The sequence below is a fragment of the Triturus cristatus genome, chromosome 10 (assembly GCF_964204655.1).
Source record: "Triturus cristatus chromosome 10, aTriCri1.1, whole genome shotgun sequence".
Lineage (NCBI taxonomy): Eukaryota > Metazoa > Chordata > Amphibia > Caudata > Salamandridae > Triturus > Triturus cristatus.
Genome location: NC_140593.1, coordinates 1,227,096,074 through 1,227,122,295, shown reverse-complemented (window position 1 = coordinate 1,227,122,295; position 26,222 = coordinate 1,227,096,074). Strand labels below are relative to the sequence as shown.

The following is a 26,222-nucleotide window of genomic DNA, read 5'->3' as shown; positions in this document are numbered from 1 at the left end:
GGTACTAGTGTAGTAGTTGTATTTGCATTGAAGTGGTACTAGTGCAGTAGTTGTATTCCCATGGAAGTAGTACTAGTGTAATAGTTGTATTCGCATGAAAGTGGTACTAGTGCAGTAGTTGTATTCGCATGGAAGCAGTACTACTGCAGAAGCTGTATTCGCATGGAAGTGGTACTAGTGCAGAAGCTGTTTTCACATGGAAGTGGTACTAGTGTACAAGTGGTATTCTCATGGAAGTGGCACTAGTGCAGAAGCGGTATTCACATGGAAGTGGTACTAGTGCAGAAGCGGTATTCACATGGAAGTGGTATTAGTGCAGTAGTTGTATTAGCATGGAAGTGTTACTAGTGCAGAAGCGGTACTTGCATGGAAATGGTACTAGTGCAGAGATAGCATTTGTGTGGATGCGGAACTAGTGAGCAAGTGAAATTCACATGGAAGTGGTACTAGTGCAGAAGCAGTATTTGCATGGAAGTGGTACTAGTGCAGAAGCGGTATTCACATGGAAGTGGTACTATTGAACAAGTGTAATTTGCATGGAAATGGTACTAGTGCAGAGATAGCATTTGTGTGGAAGCGGAACTAGTGCAGTAGTTGTATTCACATGGAAGTGGTTCTAGTGTAGTAGTTGTATTCGCATGGAAGGAGTACTAGTGCAGAAGTGGTATTTGCATGGAAGTGGTACTAGTGCAGTAGTTGTATTCGCATGGAAGTGGTACTAGCACAGAAGTGGTATTTGCATGGAAGTGGTACTAGTGCAGTAGTTGTATTCGCATGGAAGTGGTACTAGTGCAGAAGTGGTATTTGCATGGAAGTGGTACTAATGCAGTAGTTGTATTCGCATGGAAGTGGTACTAGTGCAGAAGTGGTATTTGCATGGAAGTGGTACTAGTGCAGTAGTTGTATTTGCATGGAAGTGGTACTAGCGCAGAAGGGGTATTTGCATGGAAGTGGTACTAGTGCAGTAGTTGTATTTGCATGGAAATGGTACTAGCGCAGAAGGGGTATTTGCATGGAAGTGGTACTAGTGCAGAAGCGGTATTCACATGGAAGTGGTACTAGTGCAGTAGTTGTATTAGCATGGAAGTGGTACTAGTGCAGAAGCGGTATTTGCATGGAAGTGGTACTAGTCCAGAAGCTGTATTCGCATGGAAATGGTACTAGTGCAGTAGTTGTATTCGCATGGAAGTGGTACTAGTGTAGAAGCGGTATTCACATGGAAGTGGTACTAGTGCAGTAGGTGTATTCGCATGGAAGTGGTACTAGTGCAGAAGCAGTATTCTCAAGGAAGTGGTACTAGTGCATTAGTTGTATTCACATGGAAGTGGTACTAGTGCAGTAGTTGTATTCACATGGAAGTGGTACTAGTGTAGTAGTTGCATTCGCATGGAAGTGGTACTAGTGTAGTAGTTGTATTCGCATTGAAGTGGTACTAGTGCAGTAGTTGTATTAGCATGTAAGTGGTACTAGTGCAGAAGCAGTATTTGCATGGAAGTGGTACTAATGCAGAAGCTGTATTCACATGGAAGTGTACTAGTGCAGTAGTTGTATTCGCATGGAAGTGGTACTAGTGCAGAAGTGGTATTTGCATGGAAGTGGTACTAGTACAAAAGCTGTATTCACATGGAAATGGTACTAGTGCAGTAGTTGTATTCGCATGGAAGTGGTACTAGTGCAGAAGTGGTATTTGCATGGAAGTGGTACTAGTGCAGTAGTTGTATTCACATGGAAGTGGTACTAGTGCATTAGTTGTATTAGCATGGAAGTGGTACTAGTGCAGAAGCGGTACTTGCATGGAAGTGGCACTAGTGCAGAAGCGGTATTCACATGGAAGTGGTACTATTGAACAAGTGTAATTTGCATGGAAATGGTACTAGTGCAGAGATAGCATTTGTGTGGAAGCGGAACTAGTGAGCAAGTGGAATTCACATGGAAGTGGTACTAGTGCATTAGTTGTATTAGCATGGAAGTGGTACTAGTGCAGAAGCGGTATTTGCATGGAAGTGGTACTAGTGCAGTAGTTGTATTCGCATGGAAGTGGTACTAGTGCAGAAGCGGTATTCGCATGGAAGTGGCACTAGTACAGAAGCTGTATTCACATGGAAGTGGTACTAGTGCAGTAGTTGTATTCACATGGAAGTGGTACTAGTGCAGTAGTTGTATTCGTATGGAAGTGGTACTAGTGCAGAAGTTGTATTCGCATGGAAGTGGTACTAGTGCAGAAGTGGTATTTGCATGGAAGTGGTACTAGTGCAGTAGTTGTATTCGCATGGAAGTGGTACTAGTGCAGAAGTGGTATTTGCATGGAAGTGGTACTAGTGCAGTAGTTGTATTCGCATGGAAGTGGTACTCGTGCAGAAGTGGTATTTGCATGGAAGTGGTACTAGTGCAGTAGTTGTATTCGCATGGAAGTAGTACTAGTGCAGAAGTAGTATTTGCATGGAAGTGGTACTAGTGCAGTAGTTGTATTCGCATGGAAGTGGTACTAACGCAGAAGTGGTATTTGCATGGAAGTGGTACTAGTGCAGTAGTTGTATTCGCATGGAAGTGGTACTAGTGCAGTAGTTGTATTCGCATGGAAGTGGTACTAGTGCAGAAGTGGTATTTGCATGGAAGTGGTACTAGTGCAGTAGTTGTATTCGCATGGAAGTGGTACTAGTGCAGAAGTGGTATTTGCATGGAAGTGGTACTAGTGCAGTAGTTGTATTCGCATGGAAGTGGTGCTAGTGCAGAAGTGGTATTTGCATGGAAGTGGTACTAGTGCAGTAGTTGTATTCACATGGAAGTGGTACTAGCGCAGAAGTGGTATTTGCATGGAAGTGGTACTAGTGCAGAAGCGGTACTTGCATGGAAGTGGTATTAGTGCAGTAGTTGTATTCGCATGGAAGTGGTACTAGTGCAGAAGTGGTATTTGCATGGAAGTGGTACTAGTGCAGTAGTTGTATTCGCATGGAAGTGGTACTAGTGCAGAAGTGGTATTTGCATGGAAGTGGTACTAGTGCAGTAGTTGTATTCGCATGGAAGTGGTGCTAGTGCAGAAGTGGTATTTGCATGGAAGTGGTACTAGTGCAGTAGTTGTATTCACATGGAAGCGGTACTAGCGCAGAAGTGGTATTTGCATGGAAGTGGTACTAGTGCAGAAGTGGTATTTGCATGGAAGTGGTATTAGTGCAGTAGTTGTATTCGCATGGAAGTGGTACTAGTGTAGAAGCGGTATTCGCATGGAAGTGGTAGTAGCGCAGAAGTGGTATTTGCATGGAAGTGGTACTAGTGCAGTAGTTGTATTTGCATGGAAGTGGTACTAGTGCAGTAGTTGTATTCGCATGGAAGCGGTACTAGCGCAGAAGCGGTATTTCAGCGGAAGTGGTACTCACGCGCCCAGTTTCTCCTTGATGTGATACACAGAAGAGATGTCCTCTATCCTCTTCTTCCAGTTCTTCCCAAGAGGCATGGTGGAATTTGGAGGTGGGGGGCTTCCCTGGGGTCCTGTGAGCAGTAGAGGTGGATCAGTGGAGCTCGTGAGTCCTTGTGGTGCTGGTCAAGGGGTCCTGGTGGTACAGCAGAGGCTTGTAAGGAGTCCTTGTGATACAGCAGAGTCTGGTCAGGTGACCTGGTGGTATAGCAGAGGCTCGTCAGGTGACCTGGTGGTACAGCAGAGGCTTGTAAGGAGTCCTTGTGGTACAGCAGAGTCTGGCCAGGGGTCCTGGTGGTACAGCAGAGGCTTGTAAGGAGTCCTCGTGTTACAGCAGAGTCTGGTCAGGTGTGCTGGTGGTACAGCAGAGTCTGGTCAGGTGACCTGGTGGTACAGCAGAGGCTTGTAAGGAGTCCTCGTGTTACAGCAGAGTCTGGTCAGGTGTGCTGGTGGTACAGCAGAGGCTTGTAAGGAGTCCTCGTGTTACAGCAGAGTCTGGTCAGGTGTGCTGGTGGTACCACAGAGGCTTGTAAGGAGTCCTCGTGTTACAGCAGAGTCTGGTCAGGTGTGCTGGTGGTACAGCAGAGTCTGGTCAGGTGACCTGGTGGTACAGCAGAGGCTTGTAAGGAGTCCTCGTGTTACAGCAGAGTCTGGCCAGGGGTCCTGGTGGTACAGCAGAGGCTCGTCAGGTGACCTGGTGGTACAGCAGAGGCTTGTAAGGAGTCCTTGTGGTACAGCAGAGTCTGGCCAGGGGTCCTGGTGGTACAGCAGAGGCTTGTAAGGAGTCCTCGTGTTACAGCAGAGTCTGGTCAGGTGTGCTGGTGGTACAGCAGAGTCTGGTCAGGTGACCTGGTGGTACAGCAGAGGCTTGTAAGGAGTCCTCGTGTTACAGCAGAGTCTGGTCAGGTGTGCTGGTGGTACAGCAGAGGCTTGTAAGGAGTCCTCGTGTTACAGCAGAGTCTGGTCAGGTGTGCTGGTGGTACAGCAGAGTCTGGTCAGGTGACCTGGTGGTACAGCAGAGGCTTGTAAGGAGTCCTCGTGTTACAGCAGAGTCTGGTCAGGTGTGCTGGTGGTACAGCAGAGTCTGGTCAGGTGACCTGGTGGTACAGCAGAGGCTTGTAAGGAGTCCTCGTGTTACAGCAGAGTCTGGTCAGGTGTGCTGGTGGTACAGCAGAGGCTTGTAAGGAGTCCTCGTGTTACAGCAGAGTCTGGTCAGGTGTGCTGGTGGTACAGCAGAGGCTTGTAAGGAGTCCTCGTGTTACAGCAGAGTCTGGTCAGGTGTGCTGGTGGTACAGCAGAGGCTTGTAAGGAGTCCTCGTGTTACAGCAGAGTCTGGTCAGGTGACCTGGTGGTATAGCAGAGGCTCGTCAGGGGTCTTCGGGGTCCTCGTGTTACAGCAGAGACTGGTCAGGGCTCCTTGTTTTAGAGCCGAGAGTGGTCAGGCGTCCTCGTGGTACAGCAGTGGCTGGTCAGGGGGATTCTCGAGGTGCGGTTGGCACGGGCCTGGGCTCAGGGGCGGTGGTCCTGTCCCACCAGCGGGCTGTAAAGAGAGAAGAGGGGAGGAGAGAGCACAGATTAGCTTGGGCTCCCAGGCTCCTGCAGGAAGTGGCCTCTTGGACACATTCTTCATAGCCCCAGGGGTGGGGGCCCAGTGCTGGGGGAGGAATCTATCCAGACCAGTGGTGGAAGTGCATTAAATAAAGCATGGGAACTGTTATGCTGCATGCAAAGGGGCGGGGTTACTGAGCGTGGGGGGATCAAAGGTGTGGTTAAAAACAACAATAAATTCTGTCTTTTTTTATCTTTCACCTTCAGGCGACTACATATAAAATAGCTCACAGCTTAAGTGAGAAATACATTTCAAAAGTTCAGTTAATCAGGGGTAAATGCACCCTAGTGCATTATGAAACCTCTAAACATGAATCCACTGCAGAGGTCTGGGTGTAACCAGAGAGCACCTGAGTTCAATGTTGGTTGGTGCAGTGGAAAAGAGTGACCTCTGTGTTTGTAGCGCTGCGAGGTCACGGTCTGTGACAGAAAGCGCTGTGAACATGTAAGTCATTATTCTAGACTTTCTTTACACACACTTTAAGATAGACTGCTAGAAAATGCGCAAAAAGGTTTAAGATGAAATGGTGCTTCCAAAATGTAGATATTAGCAATACCCACACTGCATGTAATGCATTTTTTTAAATATATATATGCTCCTTAAAAGCAAGCACTTCCTTGCACTTCCAGTCAGAAAGAACACATCTTTGTCTTCACAAAGCTTAAAGTGCATCCGTCACTTAGAGCCGGTACCGGCTCTCAAGCCCCTTTACATTTGTAGATTGACCAGTGACATTTATTTGCATTCCTTCAGGCACGTAGGCACCCTGCAAAGAGGGCTTGTTTAGCTGTCTGCCCGTCGTCGGTTTCACAGCGCAGGAGACTCCCTGCCTTACACTTCAGCTGAAGAATTTAAACTGTCTGAATGAACCATCCCAGGGCCTTGTCTTTTCACAAAAAGTAGGGGAAGGTTTCTCATAAATTAAAAAAGTATGGGCAGGTCGTGCTCCTCTGATCCCCCCCACTTCGACCACAGATCCAGACTCATCACACGTCAGAGCTGGGGGGGTGGGCTCCTAGAGAGAGACAGAGCACAGGGACCAACCCAACCGATCTGCCCCTACTCTGCCCACTATTCACTCACCCCTGCAGGGTCTCCAGCTTCACAGCAAAGGCATCACATTAAGATACTATTGGGGTCTGCCCTGTTAGTGAGAAGAGCTCTCTGTTGTGTGCAGACACACTGCAGCATCCCCTGCTACTGGGGGTGGCGTGTTAATGAGAGAGGGCCCCTGCCTCTGTTGTGTGCAGACACACTGCAGTATCCCCTGCTACTGGGGGTGCTGTGGTAGTGAGAGAGTGCCCCTGCCTCTGTTGTGTGCAGACACACTGCAGTAGAGCTTGGTGATTGGGTAGTTTGTTGGTGAGAAAAACTCCCTGTCTCGGTTGTGTGCAGACACACTACAGTAGCCCCTGGTGCTGGGGTAGTTTGTTGATTAGAGAAGCTCTCTGTCTCGGTTGTGTGCAGACACACTACAGTAGCCCCTGGTGCTGGGGTAGTTTGTTGATTCGAGAAGCTCTCTGTCTCTGTTGTGTGCAGACACACTACAGTAGCCCCTGGTGCTGGGGTAGTTTGTTGATTCGAGAAGCTCTCTGTCTCGGTTGTGTGCAGACACACTACAGTAGCCCCTGGTGCTGGGGTAGTTTGTTGATTAGAGAAGCTCTCTGTCTCTGTTGTGTGCAGACACACTACAGTAGCCCCTGGTGCTGGGGTAGTTTGTTGATTCGAGAAGCTCTCTGTCTCGGTTGTGTGCAGACACAATGCAGTAGCCCCTGGTGCTGGGGTAGTTTGTTGATTCGAGAAGCTCTCTGTCTCGGTTGTGTGCAGACACAATGCAGTAGCCCCTGGTGCTGGGGTAGTTTGTTGATTCGAGAAGCTCTCTGTCTCGGTTGTGTGCAGACACAATGCAGTAGCTCCTGGTGATGGGTGGTGGTGTGTTAGTGAGAAAAGCTCTCTGTCTCCGTTCTGTGCAGATACACCTCAGTAGCCCCTAGTGCTGGGTGGTTTGTTGAGAAGAGAAGCTCCCTGCCTCTGTTGTGTGCAGACACACTGAAGCACCCTCTGGTGCTGGGATGGTTTGTTGCGGAGAGAAGCCCCCTGTCTGTGTGTGGTCTGTGCAGGTCCCAGCTCCTGCCTCTGTTGTGTGCAGACACAGTTCAGTAGATGTTCGTACCTGAGTGCGTTCTCGGCTCACTGCCTCTGGGGTGCGGGGCGTTGCACTGCTGCCCACCTCGGAGCTTGGAGGGATGTTACTAGGGCAGTGCCCGCTTCTTCACTGGCAGTATCCTGCACAGGAAATCACCTGCCGGAATAAAAAATAGTGCGCCGCTATGCTTTGTAGCGCTTCTGTTGCACACCTTTACCTTCTAAGCTCTGTAATTAACTTAGAGTTGCTAATTTCATGGGTCTTAGAAGGATGCCAGAGTGCATCTTCCCAGCGAGAGTTCGAATCTTCACGGAGAGCTCCGCTGCAGGTTCGTTAACCCACTCTTCCTTCCCACCTGGCTGACTCAGTGTGCGCTGGATGCCAGCACTTGTTTGTTGTGGGGGTTGGAAGCCGCGGCACGTGCTGGTGCGTGCTCCAGGACAGCGCCTCGGAGCCCTGCCGCAGTTACCCGGACTGCGGAGCTTCGCGGTTGCCATGGCGACGAGGATGGAGGCGCAAGGCTTTGCTGCATCCTTGAGAGATGCGAGGGGCCAGCATACAGGCGCGCCTGGCTCCTCTCTTCGGGGCAGGGAGGGGGTGTTACTGCTCACAGAGGGGGAGGCGGAAGGTACACAAGGCATAAAATACGCCCTTCCCACACACTACGTCACCAGGGTAATGCAAATCACCACATGCGTCTGGCAGCAGCAGGGAGCCCGGCTCTGGCGCTCATGTCACTTCGAGGTGACTTGAAAGATAACATTCTGCCGTAAAGTTACGGAAAAACTCCATTTACGCCTGCCAGGAATTCACACGGTGATTCTTGGCAGGAGTAAATCCATTTACTCACGAGGATGCCTGCACCACTAGTGCACACGCTTCTGCAGACTTTCTCCAAAGGAAAAAAAACAAGCATTTGCAATGCAATAGGTCTCGCATTTACGCGAGTTTGAGATATTGACATTGCAAATGACAATGCCTTTTATTTTTGTTTTTAAAACCTAAATAAAAGGCATTGTCATTTACAATGCCAATAGCTTAAACTCGTGTAAATACGAGACCTATTGCATTGCAAATGCTTGTTTGTTGCAGGAACCGTAATCCTGCCTTCCTGTCCCTGCTTAGAGGGCAGCTAAGGAATGAGCTTCCCAGAGATAAGCACCTGATTTATGAGGTCTTTGAGCTCCACATGAAGGCCCCTTGATGTTTACAATCCCTTGTGTTCGCACTGAAAGGGGGGGGGGGGGGGTTTATGGCCTTCACAGTCGCCTGCTAGAAGCTTCTTATATGTTAGCTGTATCTGGGCCCGTGTTGTAATTGTGCTGCATGCAAAAAAAAAAAAAAAAAAAAAGCATTTGCAATGCAATAGGTCTCTCATTTACGCTTGTTTGAGCTATTGACATAGCAAATAATAATGCCTTTTATTTTTGTTTTAAAAACATAAATACAAGGCATTGTTATTTACAATGCCAATAGCTGTAACTCTCGTAACTGCGAGACCTATTGCATTGCAAATGCTTGACATCTGTGACACTTCCGCTATCCACCTTTGCTTCGCCCCTTCCTTCAGTGGCACAGTAGATTGCACTCTGGCTGCAGGGAATTCCCGCTGAATAAAGTCACTGTGTGCCCGTCTCCCTCCTCACAGCCACAGAAGAGCCATCTCACTTTAAGAGGGGAGAGGGTGCTGCTTTAGGGCTAGAGCGAATCACACTCCGTGACGAAAACCTCACACGTTCTTGGTGACAAGACGGGAAGTGACATGCAGTTCTTTTGTCCTGGGGTGGGGGTGGGGGGAGCACCACTCGAGATGACATCATGAAAGGAGTAAACAGTTCTGGTTTAAATATACAATACATTCTGCATATTACTGATACAGCTCACTGACACTTCTAGGCACTACAGCCCTATCTGTATAATTGCTCAAAATAATGATTCATACACGTTAGATCAGAGGATGTGCAAAGACGTTATTGGGGTGACAGCAACTCCACAGAGGAAGGAAGTCTATCTGGCAACTTCATCATTTCTAAAAGCTGTCAGTTCAACGATTTTGTAGACACGTGGAAGTAACGCACACAGTAAAATGTGAATGACAATCAGAAGCGCAACTAGAGCCAGATTTCGGGGGGGGCTGAGCAAAAATTTCGGGGGGGGCTGAGCAAAAATTTCGGGGGGGGGCTGAACTTTAAGCAATAGGCAGAGTGGAGCTGCAGGGGCTCTTAGAAGGGGTGAAACAACAGCGAGGCCTCATTAACATGCAAATGGTCTTTTAAAGACCTGTGAAGTGCTCGGGTGCGGCTGCTTTTTTGCCCGGGAAGGTGTCTCCTCCCGGGCTGCCACACACGACGGGGGGGGGGGGGGGGGGGGAGGGGTGGCTGAAGCCCTGTGAGTCCAATGGGTGTTGCGCGCCTGATGACAATACAGGCAGTGACTTTTAAATTAGCCCCTTTCAAAATACAACTGTATTTTGCCTCCTGTTTGCTGCTGTGTGTATAGCAGTTGGGGAATGCCACGTCTTAAAATAAATCGCGCCGCCTTGTCTTTTTTTTTTTTTTATAGAAACCGCATGTGCGTTTAAGTAACATCAAATAACAGCACTCAGTATGGGTGTACATACTATGTTTTCCTTGTCAGTTTGTTGGAAGGGAACTTCATTTCTAAAAGCTGTCAGTTCAACGATTTTGTGTACACGTGGAAGTAACACACACAGTAAAATGTGAATGACAATACAGGCAGTGACTTTTAAATTTGCCCCTTTCAAAATACAACTCTATTTTGCCTCCTGTCTGCTGCTGTGTGTATAGCAGTTGGGGAATGCCACGTCTTAAAATAAATCGCGCCGCCTTGTCTTTTTTTTTTTTTAATAGAAACCGCATGTGCGTTTAAGTAACATAAAATAACAGCACTCAGTATGGGTGTACATACTATGTTTTCCTTGTCAGTTTGTTGGAAGGGAACTTCTTTCGAACAACTAAAATGCAAGCCTAAACCGTTTGCAAGTGTGTGAGGGGTAGCCCATACATTAGAACAGAGTACATTCTTTCCCAGAACTGTTTCACCTGAAAACGTTTCTTTGTATGCTGTGGTTGGTGCAAGAGTGTGTTGTAATTTATGTAAAACGCGCACGAGGCACACATTACAGCGTCTTGACACAATGTGTACATTGTATGTTTAGACTGTTTAATTGTAAATGAAGAATATAACGATGCTGTTTTCTTTTAGAGTGCTCTTTGTACACGCAGGCTGCCACAGTGTGAAAGTGATCGCGATCACATCAAAGCGGCCGTGCCACACTTCAAAGCGCGGCTGTGTGACAGGCGAAAGTGAAAGACGAGTGCTTTCAGGCTGCCAAATGGTGCGCGCGCCCGGCACACATGCACAGTAGTTGGCGGCCTGAAAGCACTCGTTTGCACTTCCAAAAGTGCTTACTATAAGTCTCGCCAGAACAGCGCTAAAGCGCTGTCTCAGGCGAGACCTAAAAATCCCCCCACCAAGAAAACAAGCATTTACAATGCAATGGTCTCGGCATTGGTAAAGTTAGAGCTATTGGCATTGCTCATGACATTATTTTTGTTTGTTTGTGTTTTTAAAACATTTAAAGAAACGGCATTGTCATGAGCAATGCCAATAGCTCTAACTTTAACAATGCCGAGACCGTTGCATTGTAAATGCTTGTTGAACAATGAGCTTATACTGTGCATCCAAACTCCATGACATCAGCTAGAGCTTGTATGACATCATACTCTCTCTCTTCCTCTTCTTGCCAACCAGAAAGAAGTTGAACCGTTGTGATGTCTGTGGCTGCTGCACTGTGTCAGCAAAATGTGTTGCCAAGAGTAATAGATCCCAAAGGCGAGACCTACGGGGTTTGCTAATGCTTGTTTTCCCCTTCTAATACTGTGTATTCTTTGCTACTCAAATTTCCCTGCAAATAAGTCCTACTTGGGCCTTTGTTCTTGTAATAGGGTCTGTGTGTCAGTTAAGGGAGCTGTAAGCACACCAGGCGGCCTACCTAGAAGATCCCCCGCCTCTCCTAGCCAGCACCGGGGTCTTTCTTCTGGCTCTGGCCACCACGCCTGTGCTGTTTGCCATGACTGTTGGTGGGTGTGCTTGTGTTTGTGGTAATGCTCTGTTATCAAGATGCCTTGAAAAGCCGCTGTCGTTTGCTAGTGACGTGCTGGAAAGGTTTCTCACTTTGAGCCCTGGGGCACATGAACTGGTTGGGAAACACAAAGCCTGTCGCTGCTGACACGTAGTCAGATCTCTGTTGCCTCTCCCTCCTTGCACACGTGGAAATACTGTATTAATATTTCGCTTCCTGAGCTCTCGGGGGTTTGTGCCGGGTTTTTGCCTCGGATTCTAGATTATTGGTATTTTATGCAAAGCTATCGTTTGGGAGTTCTCATTTCTAGTGGTTATGGTCGTTGAGTCGGTTCAGTAATTGATCTGTTTTTTAAAACATGGCATCTTTTGCTTGTGCAACTTCCTTCCTGTTGCATTAGCATTTAGATTTGTAGTTTGGGGGCTATTTTTGCTTAATGCCTGACCTTCGAATTATGTAGCCGATGGTGAGTCGTGTTCAGGTTCGCGAGATTTTATTGGCCAACTGTGGTGGGACTCTGGTGACATGCACTGGGAGAAAAGGTACCCCTGGCAGCCATCTCTTTGAATACGGTTTATATGGCGTGTTTGAGGTATAAAGTAAGAAAAGTGTGCAGAGTTTGACTGCAGGTGGGGAAAGCGCAGCTTCCTTTTCACAGTGGACAGAGTGTCACGCGCAACACCTATAGACACTTCTGACTTTGCATGCCGAGATTTGTGTGTAGGGCACCTACCACAAAATAGTAAAATCCCCACTACAAGTCCCAGAGTGCAACCTTTCGTTGTGTAAAAAAAAAAAAAAGCAGAGGGGATTTTTGTTGCCATGCATGACATAGAGCTTTGTTGAAATTACGGATGTTGCGTGTGGTGGCATTTTTCGATAGAGAACGTTTGCTTAAGGTTTTTAAAACATAATGTATTGAATTGACATGTTCGGGTCCCTCTCTGGCAAGCGGCAGGCTGTCAATCACCTGCTTCCCTTTCGTGGCAGGTTCGGTTGGCACCCAGCCTCTGCGGCCCGGGTTCTTTGCGTAGGACGCCGTCTCCCCATCTTTGGCTTCCAGGGGTGGGGGCAGGGTGGGGCCTGTTGCCAGTCTTCGCGTTTAAACTCTCCGGCGGCCTTTCACCCGCTGCTCTTTACGCAGAGGGTGGGGCCGCCAGAGCTAGGCAACCTGGGCCGAAAGTGTCACTTATCTCGGCCTACCACATTCCCTTCATTTTCGGCCCTGCTGGCGTCACCGGCCGCATTACCCCTGGCCCCGCACAGCGACCGTCGCGCCTCGTCCCGTGTCCTGCCGAGGTAAGCGCTACTCCTCACTACTGAGCGCGGGGTGATTATAGCTGCTCTCTGGGGGTCTCGACTCTCTGGGGTGCAGTAACCGCGAGTGCTTCATAAAGGGGCCATGCCTTAAAATCTGCCGAGTTCCTAACTTCTTTTTTCTTCTCGCAAGATGTCATGACGTTCTGTTACCGGTGCTGTGTGCAGAGTGCGAGTTTCCCGGGGTGTCCCAGCAGCTGAATCTGAGGTAGCATCATTGGTGTCCTTCTCCCAGAACAGTCTCCACACTGGCCGGCTGTCTGGTGCTGAAGGCGAGGAAACGCAGCGCCCTTTTCGGATCGGGGGGCGTGTTTTGCTGTTGTCTCCTCCCTGAGACTTTTCGCAAAAAACACGCCCCCCGATCCGAAAAGGATGGGGCAGCATTGGAGTGACGGGACCTCTTCTCCAATGGCTGGCCAGCATTTACGAGGCCAGCCAATGGAGAACAGGGCAGAAGAGGGGCGGGTTCAAGCCCCTCTTCTCCCAAGTCATTAAATCTCCGGACTTCCGGTCTGCCGACCGGATGGTCCCGAGACCTAAAAATTAGTTTGCACAGAAGGTCCATCCCCCGCGCGACATTCTAGGCGAATTGGCACTCGACACAGCGCGAAGAGGAGTCTGTGGGAACAGTCACGTGGAATTCCCAGGAAACGCCTGGAAATCTGAGCTCCGCGGAGCTTTCCATGCGCACTAACGGGGCATGTTGGTGAATGCAGAGCGTGCGCTTAAAAAGCAGGCGAATGCCGGCAGCAGTTCGCGGCCAACACACTTGGAAATAGTTTAATTTCTTGCACTCTTAAAGCACGACCACTAACACTCTGGAAGCTTCAGGGCATCCAGGTCAGAAGCGTCGTAGGTCTGGCCTGACAGCGCAGCTGTCTCCTGACCTTTTGTTATCAACAGAACAAGGGCTTTGAGCGCTGCTGAGAGAGGGGCTGTGGCTCGCCCATCTTGGGTGCAGATGTTTATTGGACTGTGTTGTGTGCTTCTGCTGTAAAAGAGGGCTTGTGTTGCACCTTTTACCTCGTAAGAAAACCCTTGCTTAGCACACAGTAACCGAGTTGGCTGTGGTGACAAACTAATCAAACAGGTTATAGCCCCGAACTGTTGATTATGGACAAATACCAGCAAAGATACCCGGCCTGACTATGAAAAGCATATTAAAGACAATAGGCCTCGTCTGCACTCTGTGTTGAAGCATGTAAACAGGTATTGTGCTGCCGGGAATCTCCAAGTAAACCATAGCAAGCAATGGACCTGGTGTTTGATGCCACCTGTGACGAACAAGGGCTCACCTGGGGGGTTCTGTTCTTGACTCAAGGGCTCACCTGGGGGGTTCTGTTCTTGACTCAAGGGCTCACCTGGGGTGTTCTGTTCTTGACTCAAGGGCTCACCTGGGGTGTTCTGTTCTTGACTCAAGGGCTCACCTGGGGGGTTCTGTTCTTGGCTCAAGCTCTCACCTGGGGGGTTCTGTTCTTGACTCAAGGGCTCACCTGGGGGGTTCTGTTCTTGACTCAAGCGCTCACCTGGGGGGTTCTGTTCTTGACTCAAGGGCTCACCTGGGGGGTTCTGTTCTTGACTCAAGCTCTCACCTGGGGGGTTCTGTTCTTGACTCAAGCGCTCACCTGGGGTGTTCTGTTCTTGACTCAAGGGCTCACCTTTTAGAATTTGAGCCATTTTAAAGACCTCGCCTGGAGTATTTTGTCCATTTCTCATAGTCTGACTGGAGTCTTTTGTCAGTTTCTCTGGTTCTCACATGTAGTATTTTTTTCCATTTCTCAGGGTCTGTCATTGAGTATTTTTTCTATTTCTCAGGGTCTCACGCTGAGTATTTTTGCTCTTTCACAAGGTCTCACATTGGGGCCCGGATCTACTGCACGTTCACGCAATGCAACGCAGCAAGGGAGCTTGGTGCTCTATGTGGAGTGAAAGGAAAAGAGCAGATGCTCAATATTTCATAAGATATGACACACGCCTACTTGCTCCGTGTGCTGGTGCAGTTGTAGCAGCCCAGCACCATCATGCAAAGGTACCTGTGTTGTGGTCTGAATTCATTTTGTGCTGGAAGGGATAGTGTCCAGCAAAAAAAATACTATCAGAGAGTTATTCCCATTTGTATGTGGGCTGCAGAATACAGCACACATGCAAAGGGGAAAAACGAGGAGAAATAAAGATATTTTTCCTCGTTACACCAGCCTCGGGTATGCGCACCATTTTGGTGCAAACTCAAGTTGATTAGAGAAGCTCTCTGTCTCGACCATTCCCAAGGGCTCACATTGAGTATTTTGGCCATTCCTAAGGTGCCACATTGAGTACTTTGGCCATTCCTAAGGTGCCACATTGAGTATTTTGGCCACTCCTAAGGGCTAACATTGAGTATTTTGACCATTCCTAAGGGCTCATATTGAGTATTTCGACCATTCCTAAGGGCTCACATTGAATATTTTGGCCATTCCTAAGGTGCCACATTGAGTATTTTGGCCATTCCTAAGGGCTCACATTGAGTATTTCGACCATTCCTAAGGGCTCACATTGATAAGGGCTCACACTGAGTATTTTGGCCATTCCTAAGGTGTCACATTGAGTATTTTGGCCACTCCTAAGGGCCCACATTGAGTATTTTGGCCATTCCTAAGGTGCCACATTGAGTATTTTGGCCATTCCTAAGGTGCCACATTGAGTATTTTGGCCATTCCTAAGGTGCCACATTGAGTATTTTGGCCATTCCTAAGGGCTCCCATTGAGTATTTTGGCCATTCCTCAATCAATGAATCAATAAATTTATATAGCGCGCTACTCACCCGGAGGGTCTCAAGGTGGTTGGTGGGGGGGGGGTCTGCTACTGCTCGAACAGCCAGGTCTTGAGTTGCTTCCTGAAGGAGAGGTGGTCTTGGGTCTGACAAAGGTGGATGGGGAGGGAGTTCCATGTCTTGGCTGCCAGGTAGGAGAAGGATCTTCCTCCCATGGTGGCTCTTCGGATGCGTGGAACGGCGACGAGGGCGTGGCTGGTTGAACGAAGCTGGCGGGTGGGAGTGTAGAAGGTCAGGCGGTTGTTGAGGTACCTGGGGCCCAGGTCGTGGAGGGCCTTGTGTGCGTGGGTGAGGAGTCGGAACGTGATTCTCTTGTTGATGGGGAGCCAGTGCAGGTCTCTCAGGTGTCCGGAGATGTGGCTGTGACGGGGGATGTCCAGGATGAGTCGTGCGGAGTCGTTCTGGATGCGTTGGAGTCTCTTCTGTAGTTTGGCTGTGGTTCCGGTGTAGAGGGTGTTTCTGTAGTCTAGTCGGCTAGTGACGAGTGCTTGTGTGACCGTCTTCCTGGTTTCGGTGGGGATCCATCGGAAGATCTCTGGAGCATGCGTAGGATGTTGAAGCAAGAGGACGAGACGGCGTTGACTTGTCTGGTCATCGAGAGGGAGGAGTCCAGGATGAAGCCCAGGTTGCGTGCGTGGTCCGTTGGTTTGGGTGCGCTGCCCAGGGCAGGGGGCCACCAGGAGTCGTCCCAGGCGGAGGAAGATGGTCCCAGGATGAGGACTTCCGTCTTGTCTGAGTTGAGTTTCAAACGGCTGTTCTTCATCCACTCGGCTACTTCTTTCATCCCTTCGTGTAGGTTGGTTCTGGCGGTGGCTGGGTCGTTGGTGAGGGAGAGGATCAGCTGAGTGTCGTCGGTGTAGGAGATGATGTTGAGGCTGTGTTGGCGTGCGATGGCTGCGAGGGGGCTCATGTAGATGTTGAAGAGGGTGGGGCTGAGTGATGATCCTTGTGGTACGCCGCTGATGACTTCGGTGGCCTCGGATCTGAATGGGGGGAGGCGGACTCTCTGGGTTCTTCCGGCGAGGAACGAGATGATCCAATCCAGAGCCTCCTCTTGGATTCCGATGTTGCTGAGGCGTTGTGCTAGAGTGCGGTGGCAGACAGTGTCGAACGCTGCGGAGAGGTCCAGGAGGATGAGGGCAGCTGTTTCCCCATTGTCGAGCAGGGCTCGGATGTCGTCAGTGGCTGCGATGAGGGCGGTCTCGGTGCTGTGGTTGGCTCGGAAGCCGGACTGCGAGGGGTCAAGGGATCCGTTCGTCTCGAGGAAGGCGGCAAGCTGTTGGTTGACGGTCTTCTCGATGACTTTAGCAGGAAACGGGAGGAGCGAGATGGGGCGGTAGTTCTTGAGGTCGGCGGGGTCTGCTGATGGTTTCTTCAGGAGGGCGCTGAGTTCGGCATGCTTCCAGCTCTCCGGGAAAGTGGCGGTGTTGAAGGAGCAGTTGATGACGTCTGGGAGTTGGGGTGCGATGACGGAGGCGGCTTTGTTGAAGACGTGGTGGGGGCATGGGTCGGTTGGTGATCCGGCGTGGATGGTGTTCATCGTGTGGGTGGTGTCTTCGGTTCTGACCGGGGTCCAGGCACGGAGGGTGGTGGTGGGGGGCGTAGGTTCGGTGGTTGGGTGCGTGGGCTGTGTGCCGAAGCTGTTGTGTATGTCAGTGATCTTGCTGTGGAAGAACGAGGCGAGTGAGTCACAGAGTTCTTGCGAGGGGGTGATGTCGTTGGTTCCGGCGCTGGGGTTCGAGAGCTCTTTGACGATGCTGAAAAGCTCTTTGCTGTGTGTGCGTTGTTGTCTAGTCGTTCCTTGAATGCAGTCTTCTTGGTGGTGTGGATCAGCTGGTGGTGCTTGCGGGTGGCGTGCTTGAGGGCGGTCATGTTGTCTGTAGTCGGGTCTTTGCGCCAGGCTTTCTCGAGAGTGCGGCAGTTCTTCTTGGAGTTCATGAGATCGTCGTTGAACCAGGAAGCCTTCATTCTGCCGGGTCTGCTGGGTTTTTTTTCAGGGGTGCGAGGTCGTCAGCGCAGTTTGTGATCCACTGTGTGAGGTTGATGGCTGCCTGGTTGGGGTCCGTTGAGCTGGCGGGAGGATTCAGGTTCAGGTATGTGGAGAGCTGGTCGGGGGTGATCTTGTTCCAGCTCCCGCGGGGAGCCTGTTGCGAGATGTGGTGGGTCGTGGTCCTTCTGAAGCTGAAGTGGACGCAGCTGTGGTCAGTCCAGTGGAGTCCGGTGGAGTGGCTGAAGGAGACGTCCTTGCTGGAGGAGAAGACGGGGTCAAGCATGTGTCCGGCGTAGTGGGTGGGGGTGTTCACCAGTTGCTTGAGTCCGAGGTTGGCGAGGTTGTCCAGCAGGGTGGTGGTGTTGCTGTCCTTGTTGTTCTCCAGGTGGAAGTTGAGGTCCCCTAGGAGGATGTAGTCAGCGGAGGAGAGGGCGTGCGGGCTGATGAAGTCTGCGATGTCTTCGCTGAATTGGGTGCGAGGTCCTGGGGGTCTGTAGATGAGGGTGCCTCCGAGTGTGGTCTTGGGGTCGGTGTGTATCTGGAAGTGAAGATGTTCGGCGGCTGTGAGGGAGTCGTCGGAGCTGGTCGTGATGCGGATGGTGTTCTTGTGGACGATGGCGATGCCTCCTCCTGTCTGGTTGACGCGGTCCCTCCGGGTGATCTTGTATCCGTCCGGGATGGCGATGGCGTTGTCGGGCGCTGAGGAGGCGTTCATCCAAGTTTCAGTGAGGAAGACGACGTCTGGTGATGTGGTGTCGAGCAGGTTCCAGAGTTCCACGGCGTGTCTGTGGATGGAGCGGGTGTTGAGCAGGATGCACTTCAGGTGGTTGCTGCTGGTGCTCGGCTTGGCGGGTGCGGTACAGGTCCGGATGCAGGAGAAGTTGCAGGATCGGCAGATGAAGGGTCCGTGGGTGCGTCGCGGGGTGGCTCGGTAGCATCCGGGGATCCGACCTGTGTTGAGAGCATTGAGTGTGGCGGCGGCGTAAGTCCGGCGGGTGGGCTGGCCTCTGCGGGGGCCAGGGGTTCTGGCGCTGGGCGCGGTCCAGGCGCGGTCCAGGCGCGGACGGGCGCAGACGGGCTTGCCTTTGGCGCACCTCTGGCGCACAATCGGCGCGCCCGCTGTGCGTGAACGCTGCTCGTGCGTGGGGGTGTCATATGAAGGGAGCCGGGAGGGAGGGTCCGCTGGGTGGCGGGAGCGGGGGCACCAATCGGCTGGTGGGGGGCGGGGCCGCAGGGAGGCAGCGGCGGGAAAGTAGAGTGCAGGCGGGCGGCTCAGCGGCGGCTGGGTCGCCTGCAGTGAAACAAGGTCAGCTGGCAGGAACAGCAAGCAGGAGGAGCGTGGGGGCGACCAGGCCTAGTCAAGGCTCAGTGGTCGTGCCACATTAAGGGCCTCATGTAGGAAGCCAAATACCGGTCGGTAACGGCCGAAATTCGCTAAATATCCCGTTACCGACCGGTATTTAGGCATTTGCTATGTAGGGGGCTGATTTCTGGATTCGGTATTTACCGAATCGGAAATTAAGAAATCGGTAAAATACCGATTCGGTAAATACCGAATCCTGAAATCAGATGTAGGGAGCACTTGAAAGAGTGACAATTAGAAATAGAAATTCGTTATTTACCACCAAATACAGGTTGGTGATAAATAACGAATACCTTGCAAAAAGCAATATTTTGCTGATTTACGAGTGCCGTGTGGCAGACATACATGCCCTTAGGGCATGTATGTGTGCCACATGTGCACACATGCAAGATTCAGGGGTGCAACAGGGTGTCAATGTGACACCCTGCCACCCTTGTATATGCTCCCCCATTACCGAATCGGTATTTACCGAATCGGTAATGAGGCATACCTTCCCATTGATTCCTATGGGCCTCCAGGCCCATAGGAATCAATGGGAAGGTATGCCTCATTACCGAATCGGTAAATACCGATTCATAATTTCCTAATTTTTCCGATTCGGTAAACTTTACCGAATCATTACCTACATCACATTTACCGATTCATAAATACCGAATCGGTAAAATTCTGTATTTATGAATCGGTAAATGTGAGGCTACCTACATATGGCCCTGAGTATTTTGGCCATTCCTAAGTGCTCACATTGAGTATTTTGGCCATTCCTAAGGGCTCACAATGAGTATTTTGGCCACTCCCAAGGGCTCACATTGAGTATTTCGGCCATTCCTAAGGTGGCACATTGAGTATTTTGGCCATTCCTAAGGGCTCACATTGAGTATTTTGACCATTCCTAAGGTGCCACATTGAGTATTTTGGCCATTCCTAAGGTGCCACATTGAGTATTTTGGCCATTCCCAAGGGCTCACATTGAGTATTTTGGACATTCCTGAGGTGCCACATTGAGTATTTTGGCCATTCCTAAGGGCTCACATTGAGTATTTTGGCCATTCCTAAGGTGCCACATTGAGTATTTTAGCCATTCCTAAGGTGGCAGGTTGAGTATTTCGGCCATTCCTAAGGGCTCACATTGAGTATTTTGGCCTTTCCTAAGGTGGCACATTGAGTGTTTTGGCCATTCCTAGGTGCTACATTGAGTATTTTGGCCTTTCCCTAAGGTGGCACATTGAGTATTTTGGCCATTCCTATGTGCTACATTGAGTATTTTGGCCTTTCCCTAAGGTGGCACATTGAGTATTTTGGCCATTCCTAGGTGCTACATTGAGTATTTTGGCCTTTCCTAAGGTGGCACATTGAGTATTTTAGCCATTCCTAGGTGCTACATTGAGTATTTTGGCCTTTCCTAAGGTGGCCCATTGAGTATTTTGGCCATTCCTAGGTGCTACATTGAGTATTTTGGCCTTTCCTAAGGTGGCACATTGAATATTTTGGCCATTCCTAGGTGCTACATTGAGTATTTTGGCCTTTCCTAAGGTGGCCCATTGAGTATTTTGGCCATTCCTAGGTGCTACATTGAGTATTTTGGCCTTTCCTAAGGTGGCACATTGAATATTTTGGCCATTCCTAGGTGCTACATTGAGTATTTTGTCCTTTCCTAAGGTGGCACATTGAGATTTTTGTGCATTCCTAAAGTGGCACATTGAGTATTTTAGCTATTTCACAAGCTCTCGCCTGGAGTCATTTCTCAAGTACTCACACTGACTGTGTTGTCCATTTCACAAGGTCTCACATTGAATACTTGGGTCATTTGTGAAGGTGTAGCATTGAGTATTAATGGCGTTTCACTGGGTCTAACATTGAACATTGTGTCCAATTCTCACGGTGTTACATTGACTATTAACGCTGTTTCACTGGGCCTTACAGTGAACATTGGACTGGACTCTGTGACGCAGACCTCTCCTTCAGGGGTATGGGCAGAGTTGCTTAGGTGAAGCCCGAATGAAGTAGAGATAGTACTACATTTTTCTGGGGAAAAGGTTGAGGCTTCGGAGTTAAATGAGTTCTCCTTTAAACTATGCCTGGGTGGAATCCGTGGAGTTCCACTCTGCAGAATTAAAAAAAAAATCTGCAAGATTCCGCAGGATTCTGTGAACGGGTGGAAATAGGTACATTGCGCTGCTTCTGCTGTGATTTAGCACCAGGAGCGTGTTCCGTGATGAAAACTCTGTGCGAACCGCACCACACGTGCACCAGAGGGCGCTGCTTCACAAATTAATTTTGATGCAGTTCGAGTAGATTTTCTACTTGAGTGGCAGCTTTCTGACCGCTAGCGGTCGCGTCCGCCTGCTTTGGAGAAATCCCTCTGGGTGTCCTCCTATTGACTGAAAATCACGCTAGGGAATGGCAAATCTCGCTTATACTCGCCAACTTACCGTTAGTGAGCCGCACTTAAGAAGAAACTCTGCCACGGGGTGGTTGGTTGAATTTGGAGGGAACTCCATTTTACAAGTGTAACGCGGAGTGGCCAAAATTCGGCCAATTCTGCCGGCGGAGCGGAATATATCGCCCACCCCTACTTCAAACAATGGATGAAAGATGCTTGAAGCTACCTCCCTGTGGGTTAGTAGAAGTGAAACCAGAAGTCACATTACAAACCAACCCAGACGGTTGCGCAATGGTGAGCAAAACCTTTGAGCAAACACCGAGCTGGAGACGAGCAGAGGCGGGTCACCTTCTCGGGCACTCAGTTACCACGCACGTGTTACAACTGGGCTCAGCATAGGGAGGTTGGTGGTAAAAATGTTGCGTCGCGTGTTTATGCCCACTTGACTTGCCCTAACGCTCTAAGGGGCATATCAACAACAACCGGCGATAATTATCTCTAAGCGCACTTAGCGCTAGGATAATTATCGCCGGCTAGTGTGAATTTTTATCGCTGAGATAGCGTGCTATTAGCAACGCTTATCTCAATAGCGATAAAAATCCTCATGCTAACAGGCTAACGTGAGATTATCGCTGGAAACCCAGCGATAATCTCACGTTACCTTGTTGATAGGGACAGACAAACTTAGCCATGATATCCTTCTTCCATAGGATATCATGGCTAAGTCTGAAAAATACCAGACGTAAAAAAGCAGCGTTCACCACGGTTAGCACTGCTTTTTTGTCTCTAACAGGGTTAGCGACATTCTTGATAATAGGAGAAATGTCGCTTAGCGACATTTCTCCTATTATTTTACTCTGGAACGCCCCCTTTGCATCTCATTAGAGATGCAAGGGGAAGTGTAGAGTAAAAGGGTGCTAACATGCAAATTTGCATGTTAGCACCCTGTTGTTGAGAGGGCGCTAGTTTTATCTCTCCTTTTTTGGCTTTTAAAGCCAAAAAAGTAGAGATAAAGCCCTTGTTGATATGCCCCCAAATTTGGCATTCTGTGTGGACATTTACTAGCATCTAAAGGCACGCAAACACTAGCGCCAACTCCTACTAGGCGCTAATGCCAAGACAGGTCCCCTTTTCAGCCCTATTGCCTGCGTCTACAAGGCCTTAGATTCCATGGCATGGCGGTAGACGGGATGGGCTGACGTCACATCCCTCCATTTGTCACACTGAAATCTCCAGTGAGTTATGAGACACTGAGCTCGGAATGGATGACAGCTCCTTGCTCCCGTGTCTGAGGCCACAGATCACAGGAGGTGGGCGGATAGGGGGCGCTGTCTATTCTCCGGCTCTTCAGCCGCCTCCTCTCCCAGGAGCAGGCACAGCGCTCAGATAAATATTTCACTCACTGCTGCAAACATTGTCAGCGACTGACTGCTCACTTCACCGAGGCCTTTCATGTGCCAGGGCTGTGCCTGACGCGCCTGCCAAAGGAGAGATGCGTGCTGTAGATGGAGGGAAGTGTAGGTGAAAGTGAGGCGGGGGTGGAGGGGGGGGGGCGGAGGTTACTGAGGACAGAGACTGAGAAGGAAAGAGAGCGAAAGGTACAGAAAGAAAAGGAGTGAGAGAGACAGGGAGAGAAAGAAACAGCGAGGGAGGAAGTGAGAAAGCTAAGAGTAAAGAGGGAGTGTGGATGACGGAGAGAGAGTGGACGAGAGAGAGTGGGAAGACAGAGGAGAAGAAAGGGAGAGTGGAAGCAAAATAGAGAGAGAGATTGGCGGGAGAGAGAATAGATGCACAAGAAAGAAAGCAATCTCAGACCAGATGTACACATTATACGCTCTAATTAACACATACGCAGAGAGGTTTGATTAAGAAGGCATTTCTCACGATCTGGTATACACTGCTCTTGCCAAAGCTCCTAGAAGCTGGTGTACGCTGTAAGGGAAGATGTTCGCAAGTGGGATGCTACGCCAGGTAAACACCTCCTGGCAGCTTCAGCCAGGAGGCGCTGGGATCGGTTGCAGTGGCGGCTATCTTTGTTTACAGTGACGTGAACAACCCAGGCTAGGCGTCAGGTCAGAGGTCACAGCCCACTGGACCACTGCCCCAGACATAATGATCGGTTCCCTGCTCTGTGCAGCTGCACCGTCCCTCCTGCCCCTACAGGACAGGGCCTACAACAAGCAGCGTCATTTCTGGTGCATGGTGGTCTGGGGACAGGTATGTATACCTGCCCCTACCCATTGGCCATCCTCTTTGTTCCCCGCTGGACACAGGGCGATCTGGTGGCTGATTGGTACATAGGGGTACTCTCTACAAGAGCACAATTGGGGTTCCCTAAGCCAAACCCCAGGAGTCTTTACGGCAGGACCCTGGATGAAAACGTCAGCGGCCCGCTAGTCATTCGGGCGGTTGCAAGCCTGAGCAACCGGGGAGCTGTCTCGCAATGCTGCGCCCCTAAAAAAGGCGTGAGTAGAGTTATGGACTGGTGGTCCACACTATTTAAGGGGCATAATCCCCACAGAAATGGTAGCACTGATTGGGTTGGCCACGGTGCAGTTTGGCTCATCAGGAGGGCAGGCCAGCTTAGGTCAGTCACCGCTGCCGGCCCTTGGATCGCCCGTCAGTTAACCTACCACGTTGGCATAATCCTTGTATGAAATAAACCTGCAGAAAACTGCTTTGCAACAACATTTGTATGGACTGATTATTATGTGTAGCATGACTATTTACCGGTAAGCGGGGGAGGGTTGCCGATATGGGCACTATGGTGCCATACATACATTACACAAAAGCTATGGCCTTCCAGAACAAATCCAGAGTTCAACCCAACAGGAAGGGAGCAAAGATGAACAGCAGCGCTGAAGGCTAAGGGCGTATGTGTCCTTTGTTGTCACGTGGCGCCCCCGCCGGGAGATGCTCTAAGGCAGCTGCCTTACCTTGCCTCTGCAAAAAATGCAACAAAATAGGCAAAAAAGCAAATGCAAAAAAAAAAATGCAAAAAAAAAAAAAAAAGTGTTTGATTGTTTCTGATGCTCCGTCCATCACCACCCCCTTTTGTACCGCTTTGTTCGCCATAAGTTGGCAGGGTATGCTCCGACGTGAGTCCCTTGCTCACTTTGCCACTGGATTCAAGCAAGCCTGGCTGAAGACGGCTGAAATGCCAGAAACCGGTCCTAGGTAGCTTGTTTCCGGTCCAGGGAAGACATGGCTTGGCAGTTCGGGCTGCACTGTTCCCATTAGGCACAGGGTCAGACTGATTTGCATATGGCCATGTCTGAACTGGGGTGGCAGAGTGGGCTAAAGAACGGTGATGGATCAAACCCAGATCTGTTGACTGGGGGTGAGTGTTTTATTGGTTCTTATGCTCCGTCCATCACCACCCCCTTTTGTACCGCTTTACCTTGCCTCTGGCACTGCCAGGGCGTTCTGTGCTGTGTAGACTGAGCTGAACCTTCCTGGAGCCGCCTTGGGTAAAGTGCTGGCAGAGGCTGCCAGTACAGGAGGCCACTTCTATTCATTAATAGTGAAAAACAAGGGGGGCGTGGCTTGGATGCCGTGCAAGATGGCCGGCTAGGTACGGAGCTCCGCCGCATCGAACACCTCACGGCGTTTTTTCCCGATGTAAACGGGACCGCTACTGAGCACCGTTGCCGGACTTGGTTGGCGGAACACTAGCGGAATCGGCGGAGCAGTTTTTCATCGCTGGTGGAGCCGTTTTCGCCCCTTTCCGTGATGAATTCCTTGCCCCTCACGGAGCCGCCATTTTAAAGTTCTTTCGAGCATCTGAGCCTCTGCTGATACGAGCTGTCACCACACGATGTGCCACTGGACACCAATGAACTCTCAGACACTGACTTCACCTCAGGGGTGAGATTTATATATATTGTACAAGACACCTTTACTCCGTTTTTTCTCTCCTCCTCCACATTAGAGGAAACGTCCAAATACGCAGTTTTACGGCGCTTCACCCCTGACAACTGGATGTTTCCCGCTCTAACATGCTCGCTGCTCTGAAATACTTTTTATCCTAAATTTCCTCCTCGTGGCGCTATGATAACAACGTTCTCTGAGACTTTTTGCCTGTTTCTCCTGCGCCTCAGCTACTTCAGGATGCTCCTTCCTGTGCTTCCATTTTAGCCATTCTCCCCTTTTTGTACTCGTTATTTTAGCATACTCTAATTCTCTGTTGCCTTTCCCACTGAGTTACGTCTGGGTGCTTCTCCCTTTCTTTGGAGATATTTCTGGAACATTTCACATGCACCTTTAGTCTTCTCACAGGGAATTGAGCCTATATTGTCGCACGTTCATTCCTTTCTATGGTCAACTTACGCAAACCTAAATTTGTCTTCATACCATCGAGGAGTGCTTCAGGTGCATCTTCATCTGGTACAAATAGAGCCACTGTATCTGCGAAAATGACGACTCCAAAATCATCATTGGCTCATACTAACACCAGTAAGTCTTCCCCACCCGCTCCGGCGGGCAAGCGCCTCAAGCAAAATTCTCCTACACCAGAAGACAATCCTTCTCATTCTTCTATTGACCAAATTCTAGAGGAATTGCGTGCGCTGCGCCCATTTATTGAAAAGACGAGTACAGATATGCAGCTTTTAAAAGATAAATGGGATAATATGGATGCCCGTCTCTCTACTGTTGAACAGCACCTCCCTGAAGTTCAGTCCAACACACAACATATAGACTCTTTAGAAAAAACGGTCCTCTCACTCCAAAAGCATACAGAGGATTTGGAAAATCGAAATAGGAGGAATAACCTCCGTATTTACAATTTGCCGGAAAATCTTGAGGGGGATAATCCAGTAACTTTCTTCACCACTTTCTTGTCGAAACTTCTGGACCTACCACCTTCCACCTCCATTAGTATACAAAGAGCCCATAGACTAGGTGCCAGAACGGGCTCCTCTTCAAAACCTCGTGGAGTCATTATTTTATTTCTGAAATACACAGATCTTTTATTGATTCTCTCAGCCGCGAGGAGTAAAAAACAAGTGTCTTGGCAAGGTCAACGAGTATATTTTTCTCAAGATGTCTCTAATGTCACCGCCTCCAGACGTAAAGAATTTCTGGCTATG

General features: G+C 49.7%; 1 protein-coding gene across 8 annotated transcripts in view; it reads right to left on the bottom strand.

Annotated features, from left to right (window-relative positions):
• The window catches only part of PNCK (pregnancy up-regulated nonubiquitous CaM kinase), a 486,583-nt gene that overhangs the window by 286,587 nt on the left and 173,774 nt on the right, over nt 1-26,222 (bottom strand). For 3 of the 8 annotated variants that reach the window (XM_085629799.1, XM_085629804.1, XM_085629802.1), the window contains one exon: nt 3,375-4,952. In XM_085629799.1, the coding sequence (XP_085485925.1) occupies nt 3,375-3,451 (77 nt within the window). In that variant the 5' untranslated portion in view covers nt 3,452-4,952. The remainder of the gene's footprint in view (nt 1-3,374; nt 4,953-26,222) is intronic. The other 5 variants (XM_085629806.1, XM_085629801.1, XM_085629807.1 and 2 more) reach the window with 5 other exon arrangements.